The 27,864-nt window shown below is 38.5% G+C and overlaps 1 protein-coding gene across 2 annotated transcripts in view; it reads left to right on the top strand.

The window, feature by feature from the left end:
• The window catches only part of OLFM3 (olfactomedin 3), a gene marked incomplete at both ends in the record, with an annotated part of 58,942 nt that extends 43,020 nt beyond the window's left edge, over positions 1 to 15,922 (top strand). For both annotated transcript variants that reach the window (XM_080348890.1, XM_080348891.1), the window contains 4 exons: positions 2,225 to 2,380; positions 6,178 to 6,397; positions 13,519 to 13,625; positions 15,245 to 15,922. In XM_080348890.1, coding sequence (XP_080205016.1) covers positions 2,225 to 2,380; positions 6,178 to 6,397; positions 13,519 to 13,625; positions 15,245 to 15,922 — 1,161 coding nt within the window. The remainder of the gene's footprint in view (positions 1 to 2,224; positions 2,381 to 6,177; positions 6,398 to 13,518; positions 13,626 to 15,244) is intronic.
• Positions 15,923 to 27,864: the final 11,942 nt, after the last annotated feature.

Genomic DNA, 27,864 nt, shown 5'->3' with positions numbered 1-27,864 from the left:
AAACAGTTACAAATCCCACCTCAAACTAGCTCGTTGCTGTGGGATTTTAAACTACAGCTTCTGCTTCAATCATATGAGACTCTTGAAGGTCATTCCTTGTATCTTACTAACAAATAAGATACAGGCATGATAGCATCTGCAAAGCTGACTGTACAGAACAGCAATGGTTCTAATTTTCTTTCATTTATTCTTTCCTCTAATAATACTATTTCTTTATTCTCTAGTGGTGCAAATTTTGCCTGAACAACACAATTTGTACTTTCAGCATTATCCACTATTCCATGTATAGTAAAACCTGGCAAGCGTTACTTTGCATCAACATCTAAAAAATGCTGCAACCAATAAATCACAAACTATTGTTCTGCACTCCCTGCACAAGTCACCAAGGTTATAGTTATTGTACCACCCCCAGTGGTACAGAACCTCAGACCTAAGTGTTTGAGAAGCAGCAGAAAACAACATAAAATACAGACTGAAAAATACATTTTTAGCATACAATTTTCAGCATTTTTCTAGCTATAGAAAAATCACTCCAGTACTAGCATAGCACCAGATCTCTGCATATTTGCCCTCCCTAAACCTCCATGAACTGCAGCAGGGCCTTAGTTTCAGGTTGTGACAGGGCCCGTAGCACAAGATGCAGGGAGAGGACATTGGTGACCCAGCACACAGAGCAGGCGTGACCTCCACTCAACGCTATTTACTTACCAGAGGAAGAGTCTTTGCTCTAGCAGATTTCCCAAATGCTAAAATAATAATGAAAAAAACCAAAACCCAACCCAACCAACCAACACAACCCCACACCACCACCAAATAAACCACCTTACTCTCTTTTGGGGTGGGGACTGGGGAGTGTTAAGATCTCAACATAGTTTTTGAGCTACCACAGAAAAGAACCTAAAACATGTTGTTATGAATAGAACTGTGGTAATAATGTGTACGTTATATCATAATTTCACTAAGTCCACGCAGAGTCATTTAATTAGAGTCTCTACGTGAATGCAGCTTCTGCCAAATGGAACACTCTTCCAAAACCCGAAGGACTTTATTTTCCTGCTTTCAACAATTAGAAAGCAAATAAAAGAGAAACATTAATTTTTTTCATTAAAAATACTTTCCATGAAGCACTAATGGTAACCACACAATGACTAAAGTACACTATTTTTAACAGTACTTTAAGAGGATTTCCTGAGTCCACACATTCTGTAAGCCACAATGTATTGGTTTCAAACATGAATATCATGTAAAATATTGCATACTCTTGCAAACAACAGGAATGCTGCTGGGTTTGTCTTTTATTAGGAAGGTAGGTCTGTTTGGTTTTTTTTCTCTTTAACCAAAACATCAATATGGTACAATCTACTTTTTCATGTTTTGGGAAAACAAAACACCTATTGAAATGGAATAACTGCACTTGCAAAATATGTCATTTTTATGACTGTCAAAAGCATTGCTTTTGTAACAGATAATGTCAAAATATATATGTCATTCACTCTAGGTGACAGTTATTCTTGCTTCATTGTGGTAAAAGTGCTCGCTATAGCTACAAAGTCACTTGCTCTACAAATGTTACCTGAACATTCACTACTTCTCATCTGGGAAAAACAAAAAAAAAAAAAAAGTGTTTTTCTACGAATGAGAAAATTGAATAAAATTTCTAATTTTCTATCTACTTACCAAATGATAAGCAAACACCTATTCAATGATGGGCACATCCCAGCTTATCTCTGCATAGTCTCATGAATTCCCAAAACAGAATTATTATCAAAATGCCTACTAACAGTCAAAATCATGCTCTTCATACTAACCAAAATCTCCCAATCTCAGTCCTGTCTGTCCTGAAGTGCTCGGGAGGAAACACACGCCATACAGCACGTTCTGCAGACCAGTCAGCATCTACTACAAGTGCCAAAGTAGACTCTGCTGCCTAACAGCCTTTTTTGAGCCGGTTAATAATGGTGCTGAAAGGATCTCTCTGTGCCTCAAAGAAGCTAGACCAAATTGATTGTGGCTTCAAGGTGTCACTGCTGATAGCCCGCTGTTAGCCCTGTTCCACAATTTTGGTACTGTCTTGCAGTTATGGAATTTAAAGCTATACTGTGGTATAAATTACTCATAACTAAAGCATTGACATTAGCTCATTTTATTGCCTGATATTTAACTACACTAGGAAAAAAAGTAAAGCAACAAAAAAGTGCATTTAGAGAATGTTCTTCTTTAACAGGTTCAGAATATGTCCCAATCTATTGAAGTTTTAAATCTACGGACTCAGAGGGATTTCCAGTATGTTTTAAAAATGGAAACACAAATGAAAGGGCTGAAGGCCAAGTTTCGGCAAATTGAAGATGATCGGAAGACTTTAATGACAAAGCATTTTCAAGTAGGTTTTATTTTAACACTAACTTTGAAAGCCTGCTGGAAGCAATGTACTAAGCAGCAATGCATGGAGTACTAACATTTCAGTTTGAAATGCTCAGACAGAGCAATATTAAAAATAAAAGCATAATAAATCTTCCTTTATGATTATAATCTTTTGCTCTGTTCAATTTAATTGTAATAGGGAGTAACCATTAATTATTAAGTCACTAGAGAAATGTCACTATAAACAGATTCTTGTTTTTTCTGTATCAATGTGCATGTCATACTGATAAATTAATATTCATTCAGGCTCCACTGATAAATGGGAAGATCTAATGGAATTAATAGCAAACAACTAGAGAGTTCTGCACTTTTACCACTGCCTGACATTTACTGCAGCTGATGGCAAGAAAGCCTATAATAAATCAGGTTATCGTAATTTTTATCCACTACAATTAAGATCCAATTTCATGTCTGACAGTTTGCTATTTTGATTTTGGGATAGGAGTATAATCATTCCCAGTCACATGTGTGTGATTAAAGAAGACTTCCAAGGAATTTTAATGACAACAAAACTACAAGCCAATCTTTGGTGTGGAAGGAAGGTCGTAGGCATTACAAAATAACATTGTGTCTTCTGAAAAAGCAATCTGAAGTACTCTTAAGGAAAAAATGTTAAAGGACCTATTTAGGTTCTTTAAATATGAAGTCTAATAAATTGATATTTCAAGACAGAAAGATAGGGTCCAGAAAATACATTCGGGGACTATATTATGTTAACCACACATATATTTTAAAGGGTTTATGAAAGTTCATAAAATGGACTTAATTTTCTAAGTGGTGCTACAGTTAGATATCTGAACAATTACATAGCTAACAAGTCTAATTTATTTTTCAGAGACACTGAATACCCAATGGGCCTTAATAATATCAGGAATTATAGTACACTAATGATCTGACTATCAAACTTTACTCCTTCTGTCATCCATCATTCTTAGTTTATAGTTTGAGCACATACTTCCCGTTATTTTCAGGTAGTAAGAAACATCTCCACCTTTTTTCCCCTTCATCACTCATTGCTACAATAACAACACATTTGTATAATGTCATAATACATTCTGTATTTTTGTTATAGTTGTCCTTGGGAACAGAATATCAAAATTTGAATGCCTGATACACAGTGTCAAAGGTAGCAGATTTCTGCAGTACTCTAATCTTTTAAATAATTCAATATTTGTGTTGGTCAGTCATTTAACTTCAGTTTGAGGGTTTGCCAGGAGTATAAAACAGATTTCCAGGCAAATTACAGAGTAATTTAAAAGGTCAACAGAATACAACATGCTGCTGGCTCTCTGAAATTTCACATTCCAGTGCTTTATCTTTCCTGAGACAAAGAAACTCATTTTGGATATACCATAACCTCTCATATCAGCAGGCAAGAAGTGCCAGAATATGCCTACCACCTACCTGTGTTGCAATACAAATGAGTTCTTGTACCACTCATCACAGCAACAACCTGGGAGTGTCAGCAGAAACCAATACAATTATTTTATCACACACACAGAAAATCTTTCTATCATTTACAGAAACGTGACATTCTAACACTTGTAGTTCCATGTTGATAAGAACCAAAGAGTAAAAATTTCACCCAGACGACACTTGAACATACGGTCAGATTCAGTCAAATCAGTACTTATGCCAGGTTGGCAAAATACCTGATCACCACAAAAAGTTACAGCAGTTTGCTCAAATGAGAGTTTGTCTGGCATAAATCCTATCAGAAATAAGTTACCTTCACTAATTCTTTTAAACATGTTTTATCTTCCAGAGCTTTTACAAGCTTTGCATTTTCCCCATTGCGGTTTACTCATCTTTTTTTGCAGTTCACTGCCCCACAGAACTAAAGCCCAAGTTCATCATTTCAAAATGAAGTGAGAAAAGCTTTGGCCCCTGGAGCTCTGCTTTCTGTACCACAAAACTGTTTGTTTTAACAGGCATAAAGTAGGCTCAAGTTAAGTTTTTAATAAAAACAGTCAAATAAAAATAGTTTTAACTGTAGATAAAAAGACTCTCCACTTCTGCCCATTTCAGTAATTCTGCTACTGTAATGTCATTGGAAGATCCCTTGATAATAGAACTTCTAATACTCTCAAATCCATTTATAATGACATATCCACTTACAATTTAAAATGCAATTTTCTAGCTATTAAGATGACCTGTCTGCAAAATACACTTCCTAACAACACATAAGTCTTTATTTTGAGTAAATAATAATTCCAATATGAAAGCAATTGTTAAAACAGTATGGATATATTAACTAGGTGATGAAGAGATACTGCAGAACTCTCAAGCTGTCGTAGAAAAAGTTCAAGAGGCAAAAATTCAGAGGTAGATCTTCAAACAGCTCAAATGGTGACCCTGCCTGTCAGCTTCTTTTACATTTCCTTAGCAAAAATGCATTTGGCATCATCATGTTATTTATCTGGGAAATGTCCTGCCCTGCTTAGTGCATCTGTAATACAAGTGATGTAACAAACTGCGTGCACATCTCCGCACACCTCAGTGACTACGCTAACCTCTAACCACATTTGCTTCCACACCTCTTTTTTGTGCTTGGGCTTCCATTTCGATCTCTTCTGCTTTCCCCCTTCACCTGCTGACTACTCCAGCTATTCTTCAGGACTTGATTTTTTCAACCCCCCCAATAGCCTCTCCCTGTGTGTCCTCATCTGTTCCCAGTGTCTATTATCACCTAGTGCTGGTGCCTAACAAATCTTTATTTCCATCCATTGCCTTGCTTTGCCCAGGCTTGCATCTCCTCATGTCTCTTCTGGCATTTGCTCACGAAGTCCTGCTGTTACCTCAGATTATAAAAAGAGATGCAAATCTCTATATACAGATGATACATCAGGGACAAACCTGTCTGCATTTCAATAAAGCAACACCTTCTGACTGCAAGGATTCTTTGAGGTTTTCTACAGAATAATAACCAAATAAAGAACAACCTCAAACCATTTAATAAAGGTGCATTTAAAAGAAGAATCAAGAAATTAAAGATAAGCAGCCAATATAGGTTACAAACTCAGACAAATTCTCAAAGTCTAGGACTCAGCAAAAGTCTGAGAAAGGGACAACACAAGATTCCAAAGTGGAGCCTTATTTTATTTAATCAGTGTTTAAAAATAGGATTGACAATGCAACAACTACACATATCAAAAAAAAAAAATGATTTGTGATAGTCCAGAAGAAAGATCAGCTGAGGAAGCTCAAAGGCACCTAATGATGTAGCATGATGGCAAAGCACAGTTAAGAACCATGGGGTTTTGACTTCAGAAGAAAGAGGTTTGTACCACTGTGGCCAAGCCAGAACTAACAACAGCCATTCAAAATGAATTCAGTAGTGAAATAGAAATTAACTGTTCACCTATTGCAACAGCACTGTAAACCAGGTAGTATGACCTCCTTGAACATCACTGCGTGTTCAGGCCTAATCATCTTCTCTCAAGAAAGATACACTTAGAGGGGGTTTAGATCCCCTGAATGGAAAGTCAGATCTTCAGCAGGTTTGATTCAGATCACGTGAAGGTAATTCTGTACTTCCAGTAGAAACACTAGTCTCTCATGAATTTTATCTACTGCTTACTACCATTAAGTCTGGGATTTCTAAGACTTTCAAAATACACTAATAACAGATATGTAACTAAAATCAACAATAATTTTCAAGTCATTTTAATAATCAAGCATAAATGCTACATTAAAGGAATCAGGGAATTGAACTCCTTTAAACTGCTCTAACACACATTTGATTGCCTTTAACAGGAGTTGAAAGAAAAGATGGATGAGCTCCTGCCACTGATCCCAGTTCTGGAACAATACAAAACTGATGCCAAATTGATCACCCAATTCAAGGAGGAAATTAGGAATCTGTCTACTGTCCTCACTGGGATTCAGGAAGAAATTGGTGCTTATGACTATGAGGAACTACACCAGCGTGTACTCAGTTTAGAAACCAGGCTACGAGACTGCATGAAAAAGCTCAGTAAGTTAACAATTTCATGGCAAATATGGTCCCTCCGCTGTATATTTTTAGTTGTCTCTCTATTGAAAGATTAAGTTTTCTTTTTTCTTGCTTGATGAAAGACCGCATTTTATTCTGATCTGTGCTACCCTAATAAAAGTCAAGAGTAACTCAACCTAACATCAGTCATATCTTACATAATGATCTGCCCTGCTGTATACAGAAGGAATTAAGATGGAAAAATATAACAGACAGCAACTTTAAAACCTTAAGAGATCTACAACAGTTGGAGAGCTACAAATATTCTTTAAAAAGAAGTTCATGTTAGGTCATGTTTGGGATGTCAGTGAGAAGAAAAAAATAGTGGGAAGTAGACTGGGATTGGCTTTGAGATTTCCACATCATAAGCCTGTCATCTTGCTGTGATACTTGAGATGCCGCACTGATGGTACTTAGACCTGTAATAGAAGCATTAGGAGAGCTGTGGCACTCTCCAATTTGCAATACAATCTAATTAAGAATTACCCCTAATTTAAGTGAACAAAGCATGATTTTTGTAGGAAGCACATCACCGAACCTTTGCGAGCACTGCATTAGATTTACACCAGGCAGCCTCCGTCTTGGTTGTCACATGCTGGCTTTAGCTAGGAAAACTCAAATGTTCAGCATCTCTGAAAATCACCACTAGCTCATTATCAGCTACCAGAACTAAAAGCCTGAAGTATCATAATCAAGTGTCAGCCTTAACTTCCATTATCCGAAGAGGGATAATTAGTACCTAGCTGCTTTACAATCACAATGCAAAGTCTCGCCCCTTCCTAACCCATCCGTGCGTTCTGAGACTCCTGAATGGATCACCATTGCTATCTGGATTGCTGTAGCAAATAATCCAGCCCCTCTATGAGAAATAAATGCTTTGTAAATTAATACTAAAATTAGAAATTCCAAAGTTCAGTCTTGTGAATTGGTATCTCAGTTATGAAGTCTAGGATGTTTACTTTTAAATGCTACACATGACATGAAATACACCATTAACTTCATAAGCAGTACCTCTTTATTTTTGGGAGGCCATCAGATGAGGAAAATCTAGGTTATGTTAGCCTCTTAAATTATTTATTTTCAGTTTCTTCATTTTACACTAGAAATAACACAGTGATGATGGGCTAAAATACATGAAAGACTTCTTCAAACAGAAATTTCTTGTGATCCTATTTTCCTCTCAGCACACACATAAGAGCACATTACTGCATTGACAGGAGGCGGTCAGGAGAAAATGGCTGCAGTGCAATACCTCAGCAAGCAGGAAAATTCATATAAATAGACAGTATTTTCTGACAGCGAGTGTTCCAGTAAGTTTATCAGACACCAACAGATCATCAGCTTATCTTTAATGAGTATCTTGTTTTTCTTTGCTTTTGCAGCATATTCTTGCAACATTGATAAGTGAAGTGACTACAGTATAAGATACATTAATACATCAGAACAACTAGGTGTATTCACAGGGGGCTCTCTTCTCAGCAGTTATTTACTATTTCCCTATTTTTCATTCACACTTCCCCTCCTATCTATCCTGAATTCCTGGAACACATTCTATTTATCTTGATGTGCTAATACAAAAAAAAAAAAAAAACAACTAGTAAAATTATGTATATTAAAAATAGAGAGAAAAAAATTGTATAAAATAGATTATTAGGCACATCCATTATTAAAAGGGGTTTGGCCTTCTCAAGCTCTAATACAGACTTATTGGCATTATTCCCTGGTTTTAGATGCTTAAATGACTTTTATGCTCACCTGCTAATGGACTGGCTCTATTTCTAGCCTAACCCTATGTGCCTTTTAAAGTAAAACCAGCTTCAGTTAGGTTTACTGTAACTCCTCAAAGCTGGTGCTGCGTGTGCAGAGCAGCACACGTAAAGGAAAACCAGCTTTCCTGCCCAGCCCTTCTCCCCAGGCACACTCACCCCGCGGGACATGATCCAGCTGGGACTGCCCGTGGCGGCAGAAGGCGGACTGGCCCCCGTGTGCCACAGGATCTGGCTTGAATCAGCACAGATTTTGTTGCATTTCACAATATAATTATCTAGCCAGTGTGTGTGAGAGCTATTTTCCATTCTTCTCCCTAGCAGGTGTTTTTCAGCAATATAATGCATTATTTATATTGTCCTGGCCACTTAAAGGGATCTTCCATCTGCACTGGCAACACTTCAACGCTCATTAACATACAGTAAGCAGTTGTCTGACTTTCACTGAGATTTAACGATTACCACAGCAGTTGTAGTGACAGAAATGAGCTCCTTCTCTTTGAAATAAGAGAAAATTCAGGCTGAAGCCAGTGAGAAATTTGTCGACAAAACTTTAAAAGCCTGCATGCAATTAAACACATACAAATAGAGTGTGTATGACTGCACACATGACAAATTCACAAACAGTTATGCACATATAGGTCCTTTTCTGGCAGTCACGAAAGGCATGTGTATTTATAAGGGAATGCAGGTTGCACAGTTTGCTTGGGACTCCCTATTCTTGTCATAATGTTTTTACGAAATTGGAAAAAAATATATGGGTAGCATTCATAGAAGCCAATGCTCTGCCAAATGTTGCTCGTGAACTATTAAGAACTAATTAGAGCAGATACACATTGGATTCATTTGTAGCTACATCTGACTATAACATAGAATCTAAATAATATTTTCCAGTACCATTTTTGGTTAGAAATTCTAAAGATTAATATTCTACATATCCAAAGAAATGCTGTTACATCAGTGGCAGAAGAGGCATTAGTGCAGGCATGAGATTACTTTATTGATTGCAGCAGTACTTGTACTTCCAAAGCATCTTTCCCTTTGGGATTTGAAGAACTTTACAAATATCATTTAGTACAAAACCGTGCAATAAAGATATATATTGTTATCCCTATTTTGTAAATGAAGGCACAAGCAGGCCAGGAGGATAAATTACTTCCTCATAGATTATGCAGCAAGTCCCTGCATACATGCAAAGAAATCCAGAGGCTTCCTTGCAGCAAACTCTAATAACTAGACTGGAGTGCTTCTGGGTTTGTATTATGTAGGACAAGAGACATCCATTAAGAACTAATTCTTCATTCCCTCACATTACAGAGTAATGTAATGACAAATTTGATCATAAGCAGGAAAGTGCAAGTAGTAAACACTTGGAAGCCATTTGTGCAACCACTGAAAGAAATACTCACTTCATTTTCCCCTATTTATTACCTACATTAAATAGAGTAATAATGCTTACAAACACTTTAAGAGGATGTTTTGATTTTATTTCCCTTGCAAGTCCTTCTATAAATCATACACTCACTTGGCATATATAGCAGCTGCCAATATTCATTTGCATCACAGAGACTGGGACTATCACCTGCCTGTTCCCAGCTATCTTCAAACAGCTCCTGTCCAATGCATGTATCACAACCTTCTCCTGTAATGCTCACTTTGCTCACTGTAATGCTCCTATATGCTCACTTTGGACCAGCTTTCCAGATGTGTTCTGCCCCATAGACTTTCCTAGCCCATAAGGTTAGCACATCTACTTTCTTTTTTAATGGTCACTTTGTGCTCAAATTCTTCCTTAATATAAATAAATACAGGTCACAAATGGACTTACTGGAGTCCACAGTACAAAACTGTTATAAGAGAGGAACCAAGCCATAAACAATCGTGGATTATATGACGTTCCTTCTACGGTTCAATTTAGGATAGATAAACACTCAGAAGCTTAATCTTCCAATTACTACAATCAGTTATGGTTGGAATTTTCTAATGTAAGATGCAGCTGCAGAAGGGGAGGACAATTTGGCCTCAATTACTTTTTCTTTGTATCACATATCCCTGCACCATCAGTCAGCAACAGGTTGACTATATTCACAAGACCAGTATTTAGCGAGCCAGTTGATTTGAGGAACACTTGGCACAATTTACTTCTACAAAAGTTACTTGTGCAGCCTTAAACAGTTCAAAACAGCAGGAGATGATTTATGAAGTTGACCATTCAGCCAAGACATGCTTTGGGGCCTCGTCCTGTTCTTTCAAGTAGTTCTTTCTGAACTGAGAGAATTTCCTGATAAGGGGTTCCAGTCCACATGTATCTGGAAGCAATGCTTTGAGTTCTGACTACTCAAAAGAAGAGAGAGATAACACCCACATACTTACCCCTGAACATTTTTCAAATTAACAGACAAATGAGGTTCTGAAACAATCTTCTGTTGGAATAAGGGTGAGGGTAGGCAAATGCAAACAATATTTCCCCATTTTAAAAATAATGTTAATAATTTTATTAAAAGGTTGTCTGCAACAGCCAAGTACTAGACTTATATTACTAGAATTTTGGTGGAGAGGTCACATATTAAAGTGCAGTGCCTAAGGATCTCCCAGCTCTAAGAGGCTGTGTGGACACCGACAGCTCTGCTGCTTCCTCTTTACTGCCCACACCATCAGCAAGATGGGATATGGATTACCGCTACAATGGGAATGGCTTACCATATGTGGAAAAATACTTGTAGTATTATTCCTTAGTTTTAAATACTAGTTCCATCAAGTTGTATCACAAATAAACAGATTTATGGGTTTCTGTTTGATGAACAAGGAAAATAAAAGGTAGGATATATTATAAGGCAGGAGGAGGAAAAAAAAATTACTTGTGCCTCTTTCAAGATGCTCTGGTTTGCGATACTGAAAAGAGAACCTTTGTCACCTTTTCAGTCAACTGCCCCTCAGCTATATAGCAACTCTCCTAACAGTCTTCCTTTCTTGACATCACTCTATGCTACCAGGGAATAAAGATTCAATCACATATAGTCTGAACCAAACTGATGATCATTTAGTGGCTGACATATAACAATATGTGTTTCTTTTCACATTGTACTGTATCTCAATACATTCTGAAAGATCATTCTCTAAAAGCATCTGGCTCCCATCACAGGAGAAAGCTGCTCAGTTCATATAGTTCAAAGCAAATCAAAACTTGAGAGGTTTATTAATTATTAACAACACGTAATTAAATGGCAATCAGTGAACTATACATTCAGCATCAATACAAGTAATACAACAGAGGAGTAGTAGAAACATTAATAAACCTACCAATTTCTAAGCACCCTTCTGTAGTTGGTACCAAGAAGCCCCAGTCACACACGGTGCCCCAGGCGCACAACCACCCACAGTATGAGGTGCACACACCCCCAACAGCCACCGTGGGCTACCACGAGCCCACTCCATTTGACACATTCTGCTGCTGGAACCGCGAGGTCTCCAGCGCCCATGTCCCCACTGCCCCCAGCCCGACACTGCCCACAGGGGGACACGGGGGGCCTCAAGCCCTGCTGCCCCCGTTCAGTTCAGAAGTGAAACTCCACAGCTCATTTTTGATTCTGCACGTACCTTCCGGGATATTTTTTCAAACAGAATAAACAGGGTTTCAAAATTCCAAATTCTTTGCTTATGTTTTCCTACTAATTTCAATGCTGTGTTCTAAATGCACCAATTAATCTATCCTTTAACCTATATATTCATTGTACATTAATTATCTTAAAAGCTACACATTCGGGAGTTGTTATTTTCTTCCTGATTTCTTTCTATTCATTATTGAGTTTCTCTTGCCCACTTCTGATACCGCTTACTAACATAATATCTAAAAATAAAGGCCTTCACCTAACAGGATACAGTCCTCTAACTTTCCAAGCTAATAGCAATTCATTGCTGTAGAAAACCAGCACTCAGCACACAATACAAGCAGCCTATCTGCAGAAAATTCCAGAAAAAAAAAAAAAACCAAAACATATACTGCAATAACCAACTGTAGAAAACCTGTAAGATTCTTTAAAATGGGAAATTCAAAAATAACTTCAAAAGACTGTAAAATGCATTGAGATGTGTAAATAATAATGCCTTTGAATTGACCCAGAAAACAGACACAGCCTGCCCTGCTCGTTGAGGGCTCCGCATGTACTCAGTTGTGTTTGTTTTCCAGCACAGCCCTGGTCCCTGGCCATGATCAACATGGCCACGAGCAGCCCCTGAGCTGTCACCCCAGCGTTAACCCCCTTCCAGCTGCCTGCAACGGGCTTGCACAGTGCATCCTTTGCCCGTGACATAAAGAAGAAAATACAGACTTGATGTGACCTTCCCTTTTGAACTGAATAAATTCACTCTCGACACCAGATACAGTTTGTTTTCCACATTTCCTAGATAAATGGGGTTCCACAATACAGCACAACCATGTATGACAGAGAAGCACTTATTTAAAAAAAATAAATGAAACGTGTCACTTCTTTTTACATTCTTATTGAACATCTTTTCTTCAAAAACCTGTTATTTCACCTAATCACATACACACCACTGTAAGATATTAGACCTCTTAGTAAACACATGAATTCCATCAGGGGCTTGTTGTTAATAGGTATGTTATTAACATCCCCTAAAATATAGATTTTTGGATTGTTAGGAAGGTCGACATCCAAGATCATATCAACTCTCATTATTTCCTCCCAGACAGTCTAATTTGAAGCAGCCTAATGGATTAGAAGCCAGCCAATACGGCCAAGGTTGCTGAATAATTCTCGTATTTGCTTTGTTAACTCCAGACAGGCCCCTGGTACTGGAACAGCTGTGTGTGTGTAACGGGGCCACCAGCCACAGCCCGTGGGGTGCAGCTACACATTTGGTGTATAAGCTCATTCCTGTCTGCCTTGAACCTCCTTGTTACCCTGGTCAATGGAAAACAAACATCCATCAACCCTGGCCTTGCATTGAAATTTCTGAAGGCAAAAAGCAATGGGGGTTCATGTCTTATTTTCATTTATTATTAAATGTTATTCACTTCAGCTCAGAAGATATTTAACTAGATTGTATTTTTCTTTATGTGCAGAAAATGTAGCTGTGCTTTAATATATACGTAAACAAAAATATACATAATACATTTTCATTTGTATCTTTTGACATGTTTATATTACTGCTCACTATGGAAAAGTTCATACAGTGAAGATGACAATCCATCTTCAACATAAGCCTGAATCCCCTGGAGCCACTATTTAGTTTAGAGCAATTGGTCTTGTGCTCTGACTGATGTCAAGGAGAGTTGTGTAATTACTTGCATTAATGCATTTGTTTTTCTAATTTCAGCATGTGGCAAATTGATGAAAATTACAGGTCCCATTACAGTCAAGATATCTGGAACCCGATTTGGAGCCTGGATGACAGATCCATTAGCATCAGAGAAAAATAACCGAGTACGTTAAGACACTGAATATACCTTTGTGTCCTTCTGGAGTTTTACTTGCTTTATTTTAATCTTTTAAAATGTATTTTCTCCCCCTGGGAGGTTACATGTGCAAGCATGCTGCTTCTACTTCCATCATTTTCACTGTTAAACACCTTCAGAGAAAAAGCAACAGTGTTTATGCAAAAACATCCAAAGACAAAAGTTAGCTAAGCACCTTTGTGCCATGTCCTTCATGTGCTTCAGGATGACACACACCTGTCTGAACCAACTACATTATTTTCTTCTTCCAACCATATTTAATTGGGCTTTGATCTTTAAGAACCCAAGTAATCAAAAACATCAACACTTTTACCCAAGAGTATAACCCATAATGCAGCACAGTCAAAAGTTGCAGGATTAGGCTCCATATAAGCTGTATTCAGACCATTTGCCACCTCAGATCCATGTTGTTACTGTTTGGTTCTGCAACAGGATCTTGAGCTGGCCACAGCTTTGAGGAGGTGCTCCCTCCATCAAAGGGCTTTTGAAGTCAAAACACTAGATTTCATGTGTGTGAGGCCCGGAAGGTCCATTTTTCTGCATACAGAAAAACCCAAAGGCAACAGAAAAGGCAACGTATGAATGGTGATACCTAAAGATACGTGTGCAACTTTTCCCTGCCTGGTGTGTCCATGTAGGTTTACTACTCTCAATCTACCGTCTCTGCTACAATCTCAGTTACCTCTAGGAGAGCAGCAAACTCTGCTTAGCCTCATCTTGTCCTGAGGAAGATTCTTGTGCCACCTGAGAGCACCCATGGCTGCTCCGTACCCATTCAGGGCCCTCACCTCCACCAGTACCTGCTCCCTGCACACCCACGGCCCTGAGCCCCCTCAGGCAATCCCACCACCCTCCGAAAGTAACACAAAGACTACCTGTGCACCTGCAAATCAGAACAAACTGGATCCCTCCTAGCATCTCAATTGACAGGAAGATGGGCAGCTGAATTGGTGTTTATACAATTTTCTTAATGCCAGTTCTGAAATGAGCCCAAAAAATGTCTCCACAAATTCTTCTATTCGTTTGTGAGTCAGGATTTTATTTGTTCTGACAAACTAAAAGGAGAAAAGGCAAAATGCATGAAAGAAAAATGGGGGAATGGAAGTTGGCATACAGAACATTAAGAAAAAGTATTTGTTTCAAGGGGAAAAAAATGGTTCCCAAACTTTATTGGATTCACTGCTATTGCATTTGGTTTCTTTACTAAGACTACACTATTTTTCACTGATTAGAGGCTCAGTTGAACAAAATTAAACCAAATTTATTCCTGAGCATAAACCCAAGCTTAGTTCACATGCCATTTCCCATCTCACGCTTTGACTATTAGTCTCTGGAATTATCTTTAAGCAACCCCCATATTGCAGAGAGCTAAACACTGAATAATCCAAATAATCCATAATTCAGAAATCCAAGAGTTCCTCATGCTTTGTAATGGGAATGTAGACAATATTGTACTTTGGTAGCCTACTGCACTCCTAAAGTATTTTTTTCCTTGTTTTTCTGCAATGTATCCATCATGCCATATCATGATCACATACCACAGATGGTGTTCCAGGTGTTCACTCCCAATCTTTGTTTCCTTTCCAGGTCTGGTACATGGATAGTTACACTAACAATAAAATTGTCCGTGAATTTAAATCAATTGCAGACTTTGTCAGTGGGGCTGAATCAAGGACATACAACCTTCCATTCAAATGGGCAGGAACCAACCACGTTGTCTACAACGGCTCCCTCTATTTCAACAAGTATCAGAGCAACATCATCATCAAATACAGCTTTGACACTGGGCGGGTGCTTGCACAGCGTAGCCTTGAGTATGCTGGCTTTCACAATGTCTACCCTTACACCTGGGGTGGCTTTTCTGATATTGACCTGATGGCAGATGAAATTGGGCTATGGGCTGTGTATGCCACCAACCAGAACGCAGGCAACATTGTCATCAGCCAGCTGAACCCAGATACGCTGGAGGTGCTGAAGAGCTGGAGCACAGGCTACCCCAAGAGAAGTGCTGGAGAATCCTTCATGATCTGTGGCACCTTGTATGTTACTAACTCTCACTTAACAGGAGCCAAGGTCTACTATTCTTATTCCACAAAAACCTCCACTTATGAGTATACAGACATTCCTTTCCATAATCAGTATTTTCATATATCCATGCTTGACTACAATGCAAGAGATAGAGCTCTCTATGCCTGGAATAACGGACATCAAGTCCTGTTTAACGTCACCCTTTTCCACGTCATTAAAACTGAAGACGACACATAATTTTCTTTCCCTTCCCTTTCCCTCACCTCCCTCCCTCAAAGCAGTGTCATTTGTGATAAACCCTAAAAGCATCCATCTCTCTCATTTCCTTTTAATTTACATTCCTTTTTTTTTTAAGGAAAAGCAACATTTTTCTACCATATAATGCATTTCAAATATGGCTGAGCCTGTCAAAAATGACCTGTTGGAAATAAAAGCATATTAACTCATGATTCTACAAGGTCTGTCAAGACCTTGTCTTGAAAAGCACTAAAGAGCATTTAAGTGGCTAAAGATAGTTTTAAAAAAGATTATGATCTGCCTTATTTTAGAGTCAGAGACTAACGGTGGCTTAAGTGCATGAATGTCTTTTTTTACCTCATTTTTGGTTTTAATTTCTTGCTGAACTTCAGGAAATAGTTGGGTAGTGTCAGACACATATTGCACATTGTATTTTTTATTTATTTATAAAGAAAGACTTAGGAATTTAATTTACTTAGACATGTAGTATGATTCATTTTGCCATCACCCAAATTCAGATGTGGTGCTGTACAGTATGTTTTTAAATCTCTTACAAACATTTTATCTACTGTATGTGTTTCTACCATTGTAACCACCATTGTGCAATTGTATCTCTTCACTTATGTGAAAGTAAACTAAGTACTATTTTTTATAAAATATATTGAAGCTTAATTGCAGTTCTGGCTATGAAAGGGATAAAAAACGGAGAAAAGATTGTTATTTCTGAGAAAGACCAATAGTTTCTCAGGTGCATGATCCCTCTTTCTCAGCTTTGCTCAGTAGATCCCTTCTTATTCACCGTTGGTGCTTACTGGCTTTACAATTGTTTGCCCTGTCCAATTGTAATCTCATGCTGGGGGCTGCCCTCTGTCAATCTGTTTTTCTCCTACTTTCTTTCCTTCCACCATTTTCCTTCCCTTGGTTATGCTCACACCCTGAGCTGGTCTTTACAGGAGAAAACGTGAAAGCAGCTGCTACTGGTGCCCCCGGCCTGAGGGTGCGAGCGCATCCCAGATTTGTGCTGTTCTGGCACAATGAAGAGCAACGTTAGAAGTCCAGGTTCTTTCTTTAATCTGCCTGTCATCTTACTCATAATAGAGGAACACTCTGTTGATAAAGCTCTTCTCTGGGATGACCGTAATCAAGGAGAAAACACAAAGGAAAAGGTTCAAAGCCCAAATGATCAGTGTGGCACCCGGCAGCCTCCGTATTCCTTGCCCTTGCTAGAAAACAGCCACAACACCAAGGCCAACCTCTTGCAAAAAGGTTTGGGTTTTGCAAGCAGCAGTATTGTTTCTTATGGTCAAAACAGATGCCTTTAAGAAACAAATATTTCTGAAGGCTATACAGCTTGCTACACTATTTCAGAAATGGGGGGGAGGACATGTTTTATTGGGAAAAAGAATGAGGTGCTATGTATCTATTTTGCATAAATGTTAAGAAACTAACATTAAGAACTAGTAGAAGACTTTTTATTAAGCTGGGCTATCACATAATACAAAAGGACAGGTATCTGAAAAATTATGGGAGAGCTGCATTCCTCACAAAATCTCAGATTCTCCTCTTTATACCCTTTGAAATTGGGCTCATAGAAAAGAATATTTACTAAAATCTTCCTATTTAAGAACAAGAAAAAAATTGAAATGCACTAACATTTTGTGACACGTATTCTGAAGAAATTTGATTTCCTGATTCTTCCAACATACCAGCTGAGTCCACCTTATTTCTCATGAAAGTTTTCATTATTATAAATATATGTCTATATACATTTACAAGTCTCCTTTACAATATAAGCCCATGTGAACCTGAATAACAAATTGCCTTATTTTTCATTCTGGTTGAAACCAGAAAACTAATTAGGTTTCAAGAAAGCAGAAGTGGGGGGAAACAAATGACACTACAACATAACCAGAGAAAAGTTACTCTCCTGCCTTGCTGAAATGATAGTTCTTATCCCTTGCAATCTGTTACATGGGATTTGGGGACACTGAGTTCAGCTAAACAGACAAATCAAACCACTTCACTCCTTTAACCAGCTTTCCTGTATTGACAATGAAGCCGCCTCTGTGACACATGAATGTGTATACAACTACTGATTTTAAAAAGGTTTTTTATGTCATACAGGAATGTTTTATGAAAATGAATTATGTTCAGATTTTTATCAAAAGCCTTAAAACAAACCCTAGCCCTTCCTGCACACAGAGTAACTTCAACAAAGTAGAACTTTTTCACAAATACAGCATTCTTACAAACATTAGTCATTAGATTGAGGAATTAAACTTCCTTCTACTGTGTCACCATAAACTAGACTAATAGTCATGGCATGAGGATCAACGTGTCTGAAAAAAAATGGTTCCTACCATATTTCTTTGTAAGAATTTCATATAATGTAATTAGCATGCATACATTAGTATAAGTCCTTAAAGTAAGATTAATCTCACTGCATCTCAATGCCATTTAAAGGGTAACAAACGCCTATTAGTCCATGGAAAAAATTAAAGACAGACAACTACAAGGTGCTAGAGGTGGGTGGGTAAGAGGGAATAAAATAAAATAACAGCTTGCGCAGCATCAATACGACAGAACCTGGTGAGATATTATCACTGCTTCCCACCAAGGAAAGTTCATTTTTCTGTGAATCAGTATTCATCACCTCTCTTTCCCAAATTGGAAATTCCAAAGGCATATTCCCAAAAGGCTAAAAACATCATGCCTCAATATCAGCAAATTTGTGTGAGAAGCTTTGCCTTCATAATTGAGCAGAACAAGCAGAAAATCATCATTATATAGCAGCAACCTACATATCAGCAAGTAAAGTTTTATTCTTAAAGTATGGGCTGTTTGTTACAAGGAGGTACCAATACTATGGGGGGAAAAAGTAATCTCTCCTTAAACATAAGAAAATTCATTGTAGAGCCTATTTTAATAGCTTAGTAACCTCCTGCTTCAAGAGATAAATACGTAAGAGGACTACATTATTTCTGCACCTAAAACAGAACTCTTAACTTCCACAGAGCTGTGCTGCCGGCAGAGCGGGATGCACACAACCACTCGTCTAGCACAGGAACACGAGCCCGCCAACCCAGCAGACAGCCCTCTCCTGAGGGAACCTCAGGAACACGAATGATGCACACCACAAAGCCCACAGCTTTCTCCCTGGAACAGGCTAACCGTTCCCTGTGACAAAACAGGTAGAACAAACCTCCCCAGAGAAAGCTTCCAAGAACAGTAATCATTTTTTATAGTTCCTTCTGGCAATTTTTTCCAGTGAGTAACTGCCAAATCTACTGTTACACACGTAGGCTGCTCAGCCTGCCCTCCTGTCACCCTGTGCAGAGCAGAGCACTGGCAGAGTGACTCTGCAGAGCCTGCTCAGTGCTTTACTCACTGCTAGCAAAACATGGGATTCAATCTGAAAAATGAAAACAGAATAGTTGAATGAGACAGAGTGTAACAATGTTTTAATCACAGATTGCTCATATCTAAGTATTTCCAGACAAGCTCGGGAGCAATAGCTGTCTCTCAGCTCAGAAAGACAGAATCTTGGTTCACACCACAGCCTGAATAGAACGGTTACCTGGTAGTTTGTCATAATAAACAATTGCTTAGAAAACAATAGAGATGAACAAACCATGCACATCTAATTATTCATCCAGTAAATTTTATCCTTTCCAGTACAAGGATTGCCAGGGAACAATCTTGATTCATACTCACTTTTATTATAGTCAAAACATTCTTGGAAATCATTTGGATGGGCATGTATCTTCCTATAAATCATCCAAGCATTCCCTGCTGCGAATGTTACTCTACACCCGTGACATTCAGGAAGCAATGCTGAGCATCTGGGCATCTTTTCCACAAGTGGCTGATGAGTGCTGCAGCTGCAGAGCTTTGGGACAGAGCTGATCTCAGCCCTGACAGGCTCCCCTCTGCACTAATTCTGAAGAGACCAACCCCTGTTCCACCACACCCTGTGACAACTGTATCCCACCAAAAGCTCACACTCAACAGACTCAAGTGTGCAAAGACTAACTTCCACAGATCACAGAACCAAGTCCTGAAATCACTTCCCTGTCAAAAATAGGGGCCATCTTATTGCAAAAACAAAAAGCAAAGCCCATTTTCTAAGCTGAGCTTTCCTCAGTAATTCTCCCACATGCAACCGTATACATATACATAAATATGCAAAAGCAAATAATTTAACTGTAAACTAATCCTAGAATTCTAAACTAATAAGGTTATTTCTCTCACTGAAAACAGACCATTTAGATTACACAATCATTATTCCTGGGGTTTCTACACTAAGTTACTGGGAAACTAAGGGGATGAAGACTTACCCAGTGCCAAGTTGTGCAGACTATACAAAAATAAATGTTTTGTGCAGTATGGCTTTTGCTGGGCTCTAGAACACAGACATACTACATCAATGAAATAGCTATGATCACAGATACACAAAACTGAGATGTGCAGTTTTCTCCAAACTGCAAACAGATCATCCACCTGATTAATCTAGCATTATCATTAATTACCACTCTTATAATCTATGAACTCCTAGACTTCATTGCTGCCAGTCAGTGTGTTTAGTAAGCATTTCAAGACAACCTCTAGCCCCCCACGTCTCTGTCTTTTTCCTTAGAGGCCTCTTGGGTAACTAGCACACATTGTGTCAGGCTGCAAGGGTGATGAACGCAAGGGACACATCCTTCCTGCAGTTCTTGTCCAAGTCAGCAGGGATTATTCATAAATGTAGAGACAAGCCCCACATTTCAAAATTCTGTATTTCCTCTGAAACTGCCACATGGAGGAAAATCCTCACTTTAAAAATAAAAATAATGTTTATTGATTTTGTATCTACAAGACTTGCCTAAGCTTCTCATAAAGTGTTCTGCCTCTTAAAGATTAACGATATTTGTCTCTGTCTCTGAAATGAAAGGAAGAAAATGCACATTTCTTTATAAACAGAAATTTCTGGTAGATTCATACACAGCTTCCCAGCTGAGCATCAGCAGCAGAGCCTGTGGAGTTTGCTGTATCTACTGCTTCAGAACATTCAATATAATTACATCTCAGAAATATTTCAGCAGCGTGAGTGAAACAAAGCTTCTTCAGGATTTTGTTTCAAAAAACAGCATTTTAAACACAGCCCACTATAAAGGCAGGTAAAAGTCATATCAGCTGCATTCAGCCTCCACCTTGGAGTCCACTGTACAGAAGTCACATTTTCCCAGGAGTCAATTGTTATATGTGCTTTATGTGAACTTATACATAGAATTAGTTTGAAAGGCGACTGCATGAAAAACATTTGGAGAGAAAAATACCTATACAAAGCTGCTGTTTTAAAGTAATCTGAAAGAAATGTACCATACCGTATTACTGAATTGTGTTACTCCTTTGATTTTCTTGAGCTTCCTAAAGTCATTCCCTTACTTTCAACACATTATCAACCACATGTACAACCCACTCTAGGTTATTTTTCTTCGCATTTTCTCTTCTTTTGTTCTAATCTTCTTGATCTTCACCTAAATCTGCCCCAACTCCTCTCATCTTGCAGAGTGAATTTTAATAAAGGGCTGTTCAGACAGAACTCAAACTGCACAGAAGATTTAGAGCACACCAAGCTTCATCTGGAGAAGGCCTAAATTTATTTTCCCAGTTATGTAAAATTTAGCTCTAGTGTGCCCATAAAACTGCCTACAAGTAGTACTGATTGTATATCATGGGTTGCTCTACAGAAATAATTTAAAACAGATTCAAGATAGCTTTGTTCCCTTTTTATTTATTTATTTTTAAGGAAACTTTTTTTTTCATTTCTGCAATGATGAGAAATTAAATTAGCATGATCTTTCATCACAGCATGTTTAGACAATGCATTTATCCATTTCGATCACACCCTCAAGGTGGTCAGCAACATTTCCATCTCCAGGGAATCAGGCACCACAGTAACTGAGTGTGCAGCCCGCCAAAGGTGCTTATGCCTCTTGAGTTAAGCTCCAGGTCTGTGTCACACCATGCAGACAGGCCATTTATTTAGGCTTCCCTCATCTGGGTAAACTGGGCTTACTGTCACCTTGAAGGACATTACAGATTAATGGTTATTCAGCACTGTCACTATCAGTGTAGCATTTGAGAGAGAAGTGCCTTTTGGAGTAACGTACACAGAAGAATTGCTTTAACTCATGATTACAGCTCTACGAGTAGCTCGCTCCTGGAGAAGCAGCACACACCACCTGGCATTTCTGTAGCAGCCATCTCTTCAGGACTGCCAGGCAATTTACAGACACTAATTAACACAGCTTCCTACCCCATCAGCAAAGAAAGGAAATTTTTACGAATCTCAAATCTTCAGGCTGAGCAGTCTGGACATAGATCAGCTCAGCTTAAGCCTAACAGGGTTTTCTTTGGCTCACTCGGAGGTGATCTTAGATTTCCAGTATCTGGAGTCAGCGTACCGTTCATTAGCTCTCCTGCAGAAGCAGATATCTGTGCCCAAAAGTTCAGTTCTCACACTCTTACACCAATTCTTTAATTAATTTTCCTGTTTTGTTCTCAGTCTAGCAAAGACGCCTTTGTTCATTAGCAAGGTGTTATTTTAACTTGAGAGTTTCAGTGTCAGTGGTATGTACTGCAGAGGTGGCTAGTTAATTCATAATCCTAGTATTCTTGTCATGGACAACAGCCTCCAATGATTTTTGATGAAAAAATGTCACTTCTAGAAGGAGGCACTTTGTTTGCCTTCATGGAGAAGGAATCTAAAGGGTGCTGTATGTGACCTACTTTTATGCTGCCTGTATTTTGCATACCTCCAAAGGTCTGTCTTTCCCACAGACTGACTCACAGCGACTTCAAGACTACCAGACTTTACCAGCTTCCCTGGGTCACGAGGAGGATCAGCCACAGCACAGGGCATTTGATCCAACCCAAGATGCTCCCAGAGCAGAGCAGTGTGCAGGCTGGGGTACAACCCCACGTACAGCCCTCAGCAGAGCTCTGCCCTGAGCCGCAGGCAGACAGAACACTGGGTACCCACCAAAACATCTTTTAGGCTCTTACATCTCTGGACTAGCTCTCTTCAGAGCACAAGCCTCATCAAAGTATACACAAAAGCAATTCTGTTTATCAGGCCAAATGAGGGAGGGAAACATGACCATTTTTATATGCTTTTACACTGATTTGAGAGCCGAACTGGGAGACTCACAGGCCTCATTCTGGCCCTGTGCCCAAGATTTTCACTGACAGACTAAACTGCATTCTTATAGCTAATGGTAATATGCTGTTATTCTAATAGTAGGGCAATATCATGAAACAGAAGAGAAAAAATGACACCATATACAGCAGAGCCCATAATCTGAAAGACAATAAACACTGTAAAATTTAACATATTAAAATTATCCCAATGGACTGTTCCATATACACAATACATCCTGTAGCGTAATAGCACTCAGTTATAGTTATTCAATAGAATATACTAAATAAATACCAACTCAGTTGATTTTATTAGTGTTTACTGAAGTCAATATGCATGACGTATGTCTAGATAATTATGGAATTAGATATTCATGTGCCATATGAAAATGGATATTTATGTCATTCAACTGGCTCACCAAAAAAAAAAAAGCAAGAAAATACTATAATTACAAGCATGGAACACTGCTTATTTGCCATATTAAAACAGAGTAAGAAAACATATGGAAATAGAAATTTTTTACACCCCAGGGTAAGACGATACTTACAGTAACGATATAAATTAGGAATCTGTAAATACAGTGCATCAAATGCATCTAGATAAAGGAGCCGCATAAATTTCAGTTTTATCTTTTCCCTTCCCCGTTGCACTTAGAAAAAGCACAGAACTGATTTTACAGATAATACAGACACATAGATGCAGATGTAAATAGAGACACATGACTGTACCTGATTTCTGGATAGTATTTACGACCATGCCTCGAGAGAATACAGCATCTCTGGGCAGTCGCTTATGCGCTGACTAAAGCAATATCATCCAGGAAAAAAAAAAACTACCCCCTTGGTGGTCAGACTCCCTGAAATTGAGATATTTCTTCTACCTAGGACAAAGTTTGTCAATGCCATGCAGGGGTTGGAGCCTCCCAGAGGCAGCAGGACAGCCACAGACCAGGGGCACGGGCAGCTCCCCCTGCGCAGTGCAAACTGTACATTCATCCTATGGGAACTGTACCGCTCTCAGCAGATGTTCCTGAGAAATCACAATGCTCCTCCTTTGCTCATCTGAATAGTCAAAGGAAGCTTGTTAATAAAGTCAAGGAAACTGTACAGTGTAACAAACTTTGTAAGAAAACAACCTTAGCAGAACCAGCTTGTGTCTGACAGAACAAGCCCCATTTCCCAGAGTTTCATGGCACTGCCCAGCTGGTCCACTCAATGGCACAGACTCACGAAGAGGGCATGTGTTTCCATGTTTGTCACCTGGAATTAGGTGAGGGAGATGGGGGAGATTTATTACAGATTTATTACCTGCAGACAGGTACAGCAGGCCTAGAAAAGCTAATCAGGCTTTTTTTACAACTTTTTTCTAACGTGTATTCTTTTGGGATACCTTACTCATCTGCTACTAAATGGAGATTCCTCTGGCCTGCCAAATAACCCATTTAAATTAGCATACATTTACATACATTGACATACAAATTGGTCCCACTGTCACATTTGGATATGGTCTTGTCTGAATCCACGTATCAATATCATGAGCTGAATTATAGTTCACTGACACTACCAGGCCCACTCCTGTGCAGCTGTTCAACCCTTTCACAAGGTATTTCATTAAGTTACAAACAAGCGGCTTTAACATTTCACGCAATTCGATATCGGTTTAGTAAACGCTCTATTTTCCATTTCCATTCTTATGTAAGCAATACTGTCCATTAGTTTTAAAAGAGGCACTAAGTAACAACTTCCAAGGAGAAAACATTTTAAAATCAGAGAGAGTCATGAAGGAACTGACGGAGGAGATTCCTGTACCCAGCGATGGTGGCTACGTGTGCACTGCCATCAGTTACACCTCAGTTTTGCTTCAGTCAATCCCAAGTTATCAGGCTCAACAAGGAGCCCACACTGAAGTCAGTTTTGGAGAAGTGTAATGGTCTGTGAAATAGGAAAGGTCAGATCGGGTGATGCATTATTCATTATAGCCTTAAACTCCGACTGCATGAATCTCTGACAATATTTAGATCTAAAGCATTTATTGGCGCTTTTGGGTGCATTCTTCCATTCAGATTTATAAAGACTACTTAAAACATAGCAATGCTTCAAGAAACACAAAAAGGTCAACATTAAAACATTGTCCCATTGATTCGCACTTTCCTGCGCTTATTGAATTACTGATCTAGAAACTCACATTCATTTATGAAAGTTGTTATGAATAAATGTTCATGATTTTGTCCTTTTCAAAAGTAGATAGCATTAAACAATGGTTACTTTGGGCTGTCTATTGGGAACACATATAAGATACCACCACTTAATTGTTTTTTTTTTTTAAATTTGTCCTTAACAGAAAAATCATTAACTTTGGGGATTTATTGCATAAGTAATTCACTTTGAAAAACTGCAGAGTGATTTCTGTTTTCTCAATGACTGTTACAGACTTGGCATGAATCGAGACTGCAATCACAAGTTTCTACTAAGAGTATAGTTTCATATTTCATTTTCAGTAGTAGTAAATCCAGTAAAAGAGTTTCCCACGTTTTTCTCCCTGTTTTCATTCCCACCACTCCGCTGCAACTCACAGCCTGTTTGCACTGATGCAACTGTTTAGCTAGACAGATATTACCAACATAGATTGGGAAAAACAGACAAAAGTGTTGTATGAGGCAGAAAAACGCAGTTCTCAGTGCTTTGAATTAGAAACTAAGTAAAACAGGAAAGAAAGATTCGGTATCTGCTATAATTTTGGAACATGATTACAAAATTGGATATTGAATTGTAACAAAATACAAACTCCTCCAAGACCTTTATCCTGACTACAGTAAAGTTAACATTGCACAAGGAATATAAATGTTAAAGCAAGAAATACAAAATCATCAACTACAAACAGCAGGATGCAGCAAACTGACTTCTGTATTTTTGGAGATATTTAAGATTAAGTTTAAAAAGCGCCTTGGCTAAAACAAAAGTACGTTACAATAGCTACATAGAAGATCATGGTGATCTGCTGATGGATTTGGCTGAGTAAACTCCCTTGGATAAGGAGAGAAGCATTAGAGGGATTGCGTGAACTCCCCCGATGGCCCATGATGCTGACTCTCTGGCTGGCTCTGTCCCACAGGCACACTGAAGGGATTCAATCTGTCTCGCTGTGGCTTAAACAAACCCAGACAGTAGGGAAAAATACAAGCCAGATAATCTTGACAGAGATTAGCCACCAGATAACATGACCTTTACTTCTACATATTTATGAGTCAAGAACTGGCTGTTTATTCACTTCAGTGAATATTGTGGTGTATGTACAAATTATGCTTGCAAATAACAGTCATCTTTCTTAACCACCACCTTTTATTTTACAAATACATAAGAGGAAGTTAGAGGCCTCCATATTTCATTTAATTTTATTATCAGAAAGAGAAATCCAATTATTGTCAGTGTACTTTTTTGCTTTTCATCCTTGAAGATGCAACAGCAGTCCTCTGAGAATATTTTCTTTGTCTACTCAGCTTCCAAGTCAGTATATTAAAATGCCACAGACAGAAATATTTCTAAGAGAATATACAAAGACAGCAGCCTCACCTTTCTGAGTATACCTCAGGTATGTGATTTATCTTCTTTCTAAAATAGCTATCATTCCCTTCAGGAAGTATTTTCTTGATTAATTGATCCAGGCCTATCCGTCTAACTTCAGCAGAAAAGACTAAAATAAGTACCTTTCAAACTCTTTTATAAAAATCACATGCAATGTAATTTAGCAGACAATCACGAATTTACAGAAAACATCTATACAAAAAGTCACATTATTAGACAATTTTCTGGCTCAGTAAACCATCCTCAGGAATCTCCACGCCTGTACTAAGTAACCAATTGTTGCTCCTTTTCTGACTCGGCTGACAGAGGCAGCTTTTCCTACATTAATATTCTAAAAATTCTTCCATTCTTTCAATTTTACAGAACCCATCCATCAGTATCACTTACAACAGCAGTGTCTGAGATGCTATCCTACCATTCAGCTATAACTTCCAGAGGTACTAAATAGCTTTTCTCACACTAATAATTCAGAAGCTGAAGTCGCTAGACCGTATCAATTGTGTTGTTCACAATCATTGAGGCTTTTTTGGGGGAAAAGATGTTGCACCAGCTTCACAGCTACCTCGAGGTAGCATAAACCTATATAACCAGTAAGTTTTACAGCTAAGTTTCCATCTGCGCTGTCACACCAGGTAGCAGCAGCTGTATCAATCTGTCACTCGTGGAAAGTGGAAGACATTCTTTGGATCACTGTTGATAAAAAAATACACATCATATGGAGGAGGCTCGGACTGTGGGAAGATGAGTGCTCAGCAGGTGATGGTTACTTCATCATTCTTTATCATTGGCCAGTTGTGGATAATTTCATTCTACTTTACTGGGACTACAGCTAGCATAAATTCAAAGACTCTATTCAATGCAGTCAATAACAACAGACAGAACAGACACTTCAAAGCCTTAAAAGAAATAAGTCCACATTTTATCTTCTTGAGTTTAGTATGCAGCTTCTATAAAGGTCTACATTTAAAATACAATAATACTTTGATGGGACTTGCTTTCTCTGCTCGAGAGCCAGATCTCTATTTGTACACTTTAAAGTATCTAAATGCTAATAAAAATATCTTTGGGAAAGAAAATTCCCACTAGAACTTGCATATTAAGTTAAGCCTTTCTACTGAGAATATTATTAAATCCCACTAAATCCTATTTCCATTCAGTCAGCAGCAGCTCTGTGCATA

This window comes from Nesoenas mayeri, assembly GCF_963082525.1.
Source record: "Nesoenas mayeri genome assembly, chromosome: 8".
NCBI classification, from domain to species: Eukaryota; Metazoa; Chordata; class Aves; order Columbiformes; family Columbidae; genus Nesoenas; species Nesoenas mayeri.
The sequence above is the reverse complement of the archived record's forward strand: the minus strand, read 5'-3'. Positions and strand labels throughout refer to the sequence as shown.